Below are 9,586 nucleotides of genomic sequence, written 5' to 3'. Positions count from 1 at the left end.
AAACCAGCAGGAAAACACTCATATATCAAAACCAAATGTTAATACTGAAAAATCAAATAAAGAATGCACATCTCTGAATATATTTATGCCTACTGGATCCTCTTCTGCTAAAAGAGCTTGGATGGTATCAAAAGATGAAGAAAATAAACCCCTACTATGTAGTAATAATTCTAAAATTGTTGAAGGTAATCAGCTCAAAAATAAGGCAAAAATAACTAGACGAACAACATTTGTAAGAGCCCAGTCAAGTTTTATGCCCAAGAAGAGAACAGGCACTATAATCCGACCGCAGTCGGATGCTGAAGCCAACAATAGTCTAAAAGCTCCAGGGAAGTTGCTAGCACCTCACCCACCATCCACACCTCTGCCGGGAAACAGAAGTGGCGAAAATGCAGCCAGCCCTGGGTGTCAGCCTCTGTCGCCTTCAAGTCTTCAAGCTGCCACTACAAGCAGGGACGATTTAAATGAAAGGCATGTTTTGTTAGCAGATCGGGTTTTAAATAGAAACGGTACAGAGAACAGTGAGAGTATTACTTGCAGTTTGGACTTGGCCACTGCGATACCTACACCTGGCTGCAGCACAGCCAAACACGAACCTTGGGCAAAAAATACTTGTTCCGTAAATAGTCTTCAGACAAGCGCCTGTCAAGATCATTCAGTAACCTGCACTGAAAGAAGACCTGTTAATGCAGAAAATGGATTACGTCTCCATCACGTCCCAACAGCTGGAAAAACAAGGACCTCCTGGCAAGCAGCTCATACTGCCCAAGCTCCAAAAGACTCTGCTACTGGTAAGAGTCATGTTTCTGGGTTTGGGGTGGGGGGATGTTCAGAAGAAAGTCTTTTTCAATTACATCACAAATTTGTTTTCAGTTAAAACATCCAGCCTTTCATCTATTCACACAATACAGCCAGTTTGAACAAGTCTTCACCATTTGTCATTGTCATTTCTCTTCTAGTGGTGCCCAGAGGCCTCTCAAACGTCGATCCCCGTTTTTAATAGCTCTCTACAATATTAAATGAAAAAAATTCTTTTCCCTGATATTATAGTCCTGATTAATGAGCAGATGTGGCAGGTGGTCAAAATAATGATATAGGAGGAAGTGACTAAGTTTATATGAGCAAGTTTTACAAGGTAACTGGGAGTCATAGCTTGTTGTCCAACAGTCACTGCCACCTGAGTGTGAAAGAAATGTAAATCTACCATGTTTTTAAAATGCTGACACTGTAAATGTCTAAAATTATTATGATCTCGTCCCAGTAATACAATTAATGCTCAAAATATTAAATTTAAATCTAAAAATAAAGAGCTTCTACTGGACAAATTTTTCTGTGTTGCAAAATATATCTATTTTATAAAGAATTTTAAGAAATTTTAGGATCAATCCTGCGTTGTATGAAAAAGTAACCTCAGGGACAATATGATGCAGAGATTGACTGGTAAGATAGAGGAAAGATGCTTAAGAAATTCTGGGAGAATAAACTTTAATCTCCTGGGTTTTACATTTCAAAATATGTTTCATGCTTTTTGATTTGCCTTGTTTCTCCTCTGCAGCCTAACTATATTCGGTGCCTTGGCCACTGATGGCATCCTTGTGCTTGTAATTTATTTGTTGTGTGCTGGTTTGCTTCCTATTGAGGGCTGCAGCTGGAGGCAGAGCTCCTGAAGCTGAAAACCCTGCTTCAGGTACAAGCAGCACTCCAAACCACTTAACATATTGGGATCGCCCCGAGGATCAGCCATGCAGCTCAAGGATACTCGCGAGCAAAATAAGTAATTCCCATAACTTAAAAAACTAAATTTCTACTTTTGTCTATAGTAATACATGGTTTTAACTATGGAGTGATTCAGAACAGCTCTGTTGTGTAAGAGCAGAGGTAGGTGAATATTCTTGGCCTAAAGCAGGGGTGGGAAATGAGAAGTGTTATCTGCTTGTCCATTCCAGTTCAAAGTCAAACAGATGAGCTTAAGATATGTGTGACTTAAGCTAACCTATTTGATTTTACATTGGAAATGAATGACGTCTTGCATTACCATGCCTCGCCCCCAGCGGAGATACTTGCCTGTTGATATCCTCATTTGCACATCAGATCAATGAATCGGGAAATTTACTGCGCCAAAGTTGTGTGCATTGCTAATACCGTCTTCACTGCGACTTTAAATGCTATATCCCAAGTGTGACATAGCTGCAGCTCTTTTAGAGGGAGAGCTGAGTAACCTCTTTTTAAAATTTGGGTGGGTGGTCCTCTCTCTTGTTATCTGCTTAGATTGTGTGTTTTGAAATTCGTCTTTATTTTAAATACTCTAGATAACGCTTAACGACTTGCTATTATTTGTCCTACTGCCTGCAAATGCACATAGATCACCATAGTCTTTGTTGTGAGGTGCTTGCTATGAGAGACTGTATTGTTTTAAGTAAAGACATTTTTTATACATATTCATCAAAGATACTCATTGTTCTTGAGTAAAATATCTGCTGTGGCACTGTTACAGAGTTCAGTGAGGTCTGTGAGGACACTGTGGAAAATGTGATCTGTTGCAATGCTTGGCCAAATGTACAGAAAGAATAAGTGAGAACAGGATGAATAAATAAAACTGTTGTCCATGAAGATCTTACTTTAACTAGGCTTCCAGGCTTCAAGTGGTGTATCTTCAGGCTGACACATACACCGTAGCTGGATATTAGAATTATTTTAAGTCCTTCAGTGTTCAGACAGTAAAATGCTTTAAAAATGTGTTTAACATTTAGCCTGTGACAAATATGGGACTAATTCACATGCTTGTAGTTAAACGGGTAGAATGCTCAGTATCTCGTGCCCTTAAAGATACTACTTCTTATTATATTTTTAGAATGATAGAATCATAGAACAGTTTGGGTTGGAAGGGACCTTTCAAGGTCATCTAGTCCAACCATTCTGCAGTAAGCAGGGACATCTTCAACTAGAGCAGGTTGCTCAGAGCCCCATCCAACCTGACCTGGAATGTTTCCAGGCATGGGGCATCTACCACCTCTCTGGGAAACTTATGCCAGTGTTTCACCACCCTCATTGCAAAAAAATTCTTCCTTAGATCTAGCCTGAATCTACCCTCTTGTAGTTTAAAACCATTACCCCCTGTCCTGTTGCAACAGGCCCTTTGTCTTACATTTCTCAAAGGAGCCTTCTCCTAGGCATAGATCTAATATGTCTTGCAAACTAATTAAATTAAGTGTTGATCCATATCAATAGAGCAACTTTGAATTCTATTTTTCAGAAAAATATGTTACTATTGATGGCAGCAGCCAGATGACTAGTTTCAAATCTGCTTGTAGGATCAATTAATTGTTTTCTTTTTCCACAAATTGTAAGAATTCTGCTTGGTTAAATATCACTGTAATAACAACTAAAGAAATAAGATTCTGTTAAACTCACTAAAAGACCTCTCGGTCTAAGTGTAACTATACCTTAAACTGTAAACAAGTAAATATTTATTACGTAAATAAATACGTAATTTATCTTCCCAAGTATAAATCGAGTAACTGCATTTAAAAATCAAGTAACTGCGTTTACAAATAAGAATATAATATCCCCTTGGATATGTAGATTCCTGGCTCACACAGGAAAATGCTGATTTGTATCTCCAGTTTTATGTGCATGAAAGTTTAATTAAGAACTTCATTTTAATTTTGAAACTTGATGCTTTAATTTTGAAAATGTATTATTACATGAGAAAAAACTGAGATAAATTTGAAGTACAGTGTCTCATTTAGGTCTCTCTAGCCGAGGCAAAATGCTATACAGCAGTACTGTCATTCAAATTAGTATACAGATGTATAAATTAGTAAGATAAACTACAAAATCCCAAGATGTAGAACTAAGGCTTTAAACCATGGTTTTGCATTTGAATCAAACCTGTGAGGCCACACCTAGAGGACTGTGTTCAGTTCTGGGCTCCTCAGTACAAGAGAGACATGGACATGCTGGAGACAGTCTAATGAAGGGCCACAAAGATAATGAAGGGACTGGAGCATCTCTCCTAGGAGGAAAGGCTGAGAGGGCTATGACTGTTCAGCCTGGAGAAAAGAAGGCTAACGGGGGTCTTATTAATGTCTATAAATACCTGCAAGGAAGGTGCAAATAGGACGGAGCCAGGCTCGAATTTTCAGTGGTGCCCACTGAAAGGGCCAGAGGCAACGGGCACAAAATGAAACACAGGAAGTTCCCTCTGAGCATCAGGAAACGTTTTTTTTTACTGTGAGGGTGACCGAGCACAGTAACCTGGCACAGGTTGCCCAGAGACTTTGTGGAGTCTCCATCCTTGGAGATACTCAAAAGCCATCTGGACATGGTCCTGGGCATCCAGCTCTAGGTGGCCCAGCTTCAGCAGGGGGCTTGGACTAGGTGACTTCAAGATGTCTCTACCATTCTGTGATTCTGTGAATCAGATAAACTGTGTGAACTATTACACGTTTTCAGCACAGTGCTACGTAATCTTAAATGTTGAATCCATTAAGATATAAGCATCCTGGCAACAGGCATTTACTGTGTTGGACAATTAGACTTTAGCATTATTCTCCAAATGCAACTTATTTTCAAAAACATTACTTTTTGGCACATTTTTCAGTATTTGTTATATCATAGTTCACTGTCTATTCATTCTACCTCTTACTTGCTAAGATGACCTTTTATCTTTGTACAGACCATCTTTATTATTTGTGATTCAAAGTGGGGCTTCACTTAACCTGCTTTATAAGTATCCACATATAATCCACATCTGTTAGTCCTATGCTAACATGAAATTAAATATGCCAGTTTCTCTCTTTTCACTATAAGAAAACACATTTAGTGAGATCCGATGGAAACATACACAAAGTAAACATCTAAATTTGGACAGAGACATTTACTTACCATTACTAGTTTTGTTACTACTTTCTTTATCATGTTTTTACACATTTTTCGTTTATTTTTGTATGCATGTCATTTAAGGTGTTGTCCCTGTTACAAGACACAAGCAGGTTTTTGACAACCATGAAAATAAACACAGAGCTTTTTCAGAACACAGAAGACAAAGTATAGTCTCTAGAAGACGGAACCCTACTCATCATGCACAGGTAAATACTAACTACTATAAAAAAATAAAAAGCTTATTTATCCTCAAAATGGAAAGAGTTTCAGGAATATCAAAGGTTTGTTCAGTGTCACATAATTTTGAATCAATGTGTTTAGTCAGCTTGCTGTCACTGCAAATGAAAGGAATAAAGCCAATTAGAATATATCACTGTATTATTATACATTAATATTTTTGCACTTCAAAACATTTAGTAATATGAAATAATAAATAAAAATGTTCAGAAAGTAGTGTAGTTACCTTAAATTACATTTAAAATATTCTTATAATATTTTTGACAGAGTTCGTTGTGTACTATCCAGCTGAGTCCAGTTCAATCTGCATTTGATCCAGTACAAAATAAGACTAACAACTATAAGTCTGATGAAGGTATAGTAACACTCCTCAATTCAATTCTTTGTTATACATAAAGTCTTGACCTAATGTATCCACTGTGTAACGTCACTTGTGTCTTCTGGCATCAATGATTCTAAGTAAGAAAGAGTAGTTTGTTGTGCAGACCTAATTTTTTTTTTTTTTTTTTTCACAAAAATGTAAGATAGCATCTTGTGTCATGATATTGATGGTTTTATAAATGCATTACAACCTATGCATAAGAGGAGGCTGAGGGGAGACCTTACCGCTCCCTACAACTACCTGAAAGGGGGTTGTGGTGAGGTGGGTCTTGGTCTCTTCTCCCAAGTAACTAGCAATAGGACGAGAGGAAATGGCCTCAAGTTGCACCAGGGGTGGTTCACACTAGATATTGGGGAACACATTGGCACAGGCTGCCCAGGGAGGTGGTGGAGTCACCATCACTGGAATTGTTCAAAAAACATGTAGACGTGGCACTTCAGGACATGGTTTAGTGGGCATGGTGGTGTTGGGTTGATGGTTAGACTTGATGATCTTAAAGGTCTTTTCCAACCTTAATGATTTTATGATACAGTCAAGTTTCATTCCATTCCTGTTTATATTTAACTGTATGATGGCTGTATGATATGGACAGGTATTTCTTGCTATCATCATCCATTTCCGAAGTCAGCAGAACTTGTTCTGGTGCAAATTTTAAGATGCATTAATGACTTAATTATGTCATTTTCTAACATATCATACTTCTTGCCTTTGACACTTTTTTGATCTTTTAATGCGAATTTTGTGTTTCATAGACCTAGAGTCATGAAAGCAAGCAGTATATTTAAATGTCATGAACTCTTTTCATTTGAAGTTACCCCTGTAATCTCTTCAGTTTCAGAAAGCACTGTTCAGTTTCTTATGGCAGAAAAACTATCAAGTACACCAGTTGCAGAAGATGAAATCCTGGCAGCTATGGAAAGTGTGCAACCAGCGAGACAGCCCTTGCTGCTTAACAGGGCTCCGTGTCTAGGCATGAGTGCACTTTCAATAGAAGAACAGAAGATTTTCCAGTCTCTTGATCGTCTCAATCAAAGGCTACAAAGTAAGTTTGATAATAAACAGGATCCTACATCAAGTGATTAAGTAACTTTATATTTTGTTGTCATGGATTAATTTGGATTAAAAACATTAATCTTGTGATAGAAATATGTTTCTTCTTATTTTATTATTATTATTTGTTACCAAGTGTAGCAAACAGGAGATCTGGAAGTTTTCTTTGAGTCAATGAAATTAATTTAAAATAATGGTGACTTCGCCTTGGTCAAAAATATAATTCAAAATATGACTGTAGGACACCTTCAGAAACTATCACAGCCCAACTGTAGCTGTTGTTTCTAACAGATGTTTGTTAAAACTGTTCTTTAAAGTGTACAGATACAGATGTATCAGCCTCACTTAGGAATCTATTCCAATGTTTATCCATCTTAAATTTTTTGCAATTATTTTTGCAAATAATTACCCTTTATGTTATATAACCTATATTTTTTGCAAATATAACTGTTTATAATGAATGACTTCTCATTTCCTTTCTTCTAGTCTTTTAGGATGTTCCTCATCTCCACTAATTCTTAAAAATCACAAATACAGTTCTGAGATTGCTGCATCCAAATTTGAATGTCTATGTGACTATCACTTGCACAACTATTTTGAAAATCTCGAACTTAACCTGAGCATTCTCTAACCTATTATTTCTCTACGCCAGGCTATTTTCTTACCTGCTTTATACTGGTGCTTGTTATATGAGCTGTCCCATTGCTGTTGACATTTTATTGAAGAATGTGGGGGAAAAGTCTGTACTTGTTCTTGATAATTTTTTCTCTCCAGTGATTACTTAGCCAACACTTTCATTCATCATCCTATTATAACTAACATATTCGTAGAACAAACTTACTTTTTGGGTCTCTTGCAACTGTATGTAATGGTTAGTATTTGCTTTGACCTACATGACCATACAAGTCTCTCATAAAAATTCTCATTAGTTTGACATAGTTTCTGCATTTTGTGTGCTCCATCCTCTATTTGAAATCAACAGGGACCTTGTGCCTTAGTCCACGTGGTCTCTTCACTGGACTGCTTGGCTTTCCGTATCATTGGAATAACTTCTCCTAGCCATTTTTGCTGTTTATGGAACTGCCAACTCTCCTGAATTTTATGTTTTCCTTGGATTTTTTTCATATAAAATTTTACATGCCAATTAATTGACTTTATAAGAGTCTGCTTTCTTGAAGTCCATTGATTTTATTTTACTGTTCTACTTCTTTTCCTTGTGGACCGCACCATTTCCTGTGGTGGTTACCCACGTTTACCTCCCGATTGACTGGAATCAAACTAAACCAGGACTTACTAAGCTCCTGCACACTATCCATTCGTTTCTACATCAGATGGTAGATTGCTTGGCTTTGAGGAAAAAGGCTTCAATTTCCTGTAAACTGCAACAGCAGAATAAAAGATCTTTGCAACCACTTAGAAACTTTCTGCAGCTATAGCTTACAATGCCTACGCCCATCAAACAGTGGTTCAGAATTTTATTATGTCGTACCTCATGGTTATTTCTTCCAGGCAAATAGAAGTGAAGAATCCATCTTTTGTCAGAGAGGAGTTTTAGTATAATGTGCTTGGGTAGATATGAAAAGAGAAATACAAGAATATAGAAAATAAGTTGCTGTATAAATAACAACATAGAGGCAAAGGTAAATGCAGCAAAAGAAGTGGGAGCAAGAAAGCTGAAGTTTGCAAAGTGTGAAAAGGAAAACTGTGAAAACTGTAAGAAAAGTATATAAGGAATATGAAAGAAACAGTGAAATAATCATAGGAGTTAACTGACTGCAAATGAAGTAACTGAAAATTAATGTAATAAATATACATATATATCTTGGAAATTTAATTAGCTTGCCTAATTATTTGGGGATTAAAACTGGTAACAAGAAGCTGTGAAATTTTACAGGTAGACTTATAGGACATGTAAGTACATGTAAGTATGTGCCTGTAAGTAAGTAAGTAAGTAAAATGTTGTAAGTACTTACATGTCAGGTAAGTACATTGCTTTTTTAAACTGTCACCTTTTTGAACCCCTTTTTTTGGCTTTGTTTTAACATGTTGCCAAATTAAGTGACTAAAACTGTGTATCTTCATAGTGCTCTTTTTAATGAGTAACAGTCACTACCCAATCTGGAATTGTTGCTGCCAGCTTACAGTAGCTGGCATTCTTTTCTCTAGCTTTAGATTCCTTTATTGACACTAATTTTTTTGTTCAGATATCAGTATCTAGCTGCAATTTTTAAAAATACAGATATGGCATATATTTCAGCAGCTGTTGGTAGGGGAAAAAAGAACAGTGCTATTAAACTACGTTTCCACAATCTTTGGGAAGTTTTATGTTGAATATTTGACCGAATACTGAATACTGAATCATATTTCTATTGTAGTATTTGATTTACATAATATTTATTACATGCTTTTATGCTGTTTTTAGACATTCAAGAAGCCATTACCAGAAACTCATCTGCTTCAAATGTTTTGCAGATAATCACCCCTTCAGTAAGTATTTAATTTAAATACGTTCAGCTTTAATTACTGCAAACTGACCATATAGCTCATTTTATAGTAAAAATATAACTGAAAATATTGACATCGATCTGTTCAACTGGCTTGCCAGATTTTCAGACTTCTATTTATGTAAAAAAAAAAAAGCACATGTGAATTTTATAGTACTGTAAACAAGCTTTAATAGTTTATACCAGGCTGCCTCATCCTCTGGCTTCATTTTCATTTCAGAATCTGAAGACACTTGCAAAGTCCAGGAAGTTCCAAGAACTTTTAAGGAACAGTAATTTAGCAGGGTCTATTTGAACTATATACAGCTCAGAACTAATTTGTATTTCTTAGTAATGTAGAGAGGAAAGAAGGAATGATGCATGGTGGTCTGTAAAATAATTGGTAATACAATGAATTCTTTCTCTGACCTGCAGATATGCCGTGTTCTCTTAAGTGACAGGTATTGCCGTTCCTCAAGAAATGTTTGTATTTTGTTTCATATAGTCTAGATCTCTGTGATGGGTTGGCCCTGGCTAGACTCCAGGTGCC

At 36.6% G+C, this 9,586-nt stretch overlaps 1 protein-coding gene across 1 annotated transcript in view; it reads left to right on the top strand.

Moving 5' to 3' along the window:
• The window catches only part of KIAA1377 (KIAA1377 ortholog), a gene marked incomplete at its 3' end in the record, with an annotated part of 41,037 nt that extends 31,997 nt beyond the window's left edge, over window positions 1-9,040 (top strand). The window contains 5 exon segments of the mRNA XM_010283775.1: window positions 1-791; window positions 4,966-5,090; window positions 5,389-5,476; window positions 6,336-6,545; window positions 8,976-9,040. The exon segment at window positions 1-791 is cut by the window's left edge and continues 8 nt beyond it. Of these exon segments, the coding sequence (XP_010282077.1) occupies window positions 1-791; window positions 4,966-5,090; window positions 5,389-5,476; window positions 6,336-6,545; window positions 8,976-9,040 (1,279 nt within the window).
• Between the last annotated feature and the right edge of the window lie 546 nt (window positions 9,041-9,586).

The sequence above is a fragment of the Phaethon lepturus genome, unplaced genomic scaffold (genome assembly GCF_000687285.1).
Source record: "Phaethon lepturus isolate BGI_N335 unplaced genomic scaffold, ASM68728v1 scaffold6720, whole genome shotgun sequence".
Classification (NCBI taxonomy): Eukaryota; Metazoa; Chordata; class Aves; order Phaethontiformes; family Phaethontidae; genus Phaethon; species Phaethon lepturus.
Note: the sequence above shows the minus strand (reverse complement) of the source record. Positions and strands in the feature narration are given on the sequence as shown.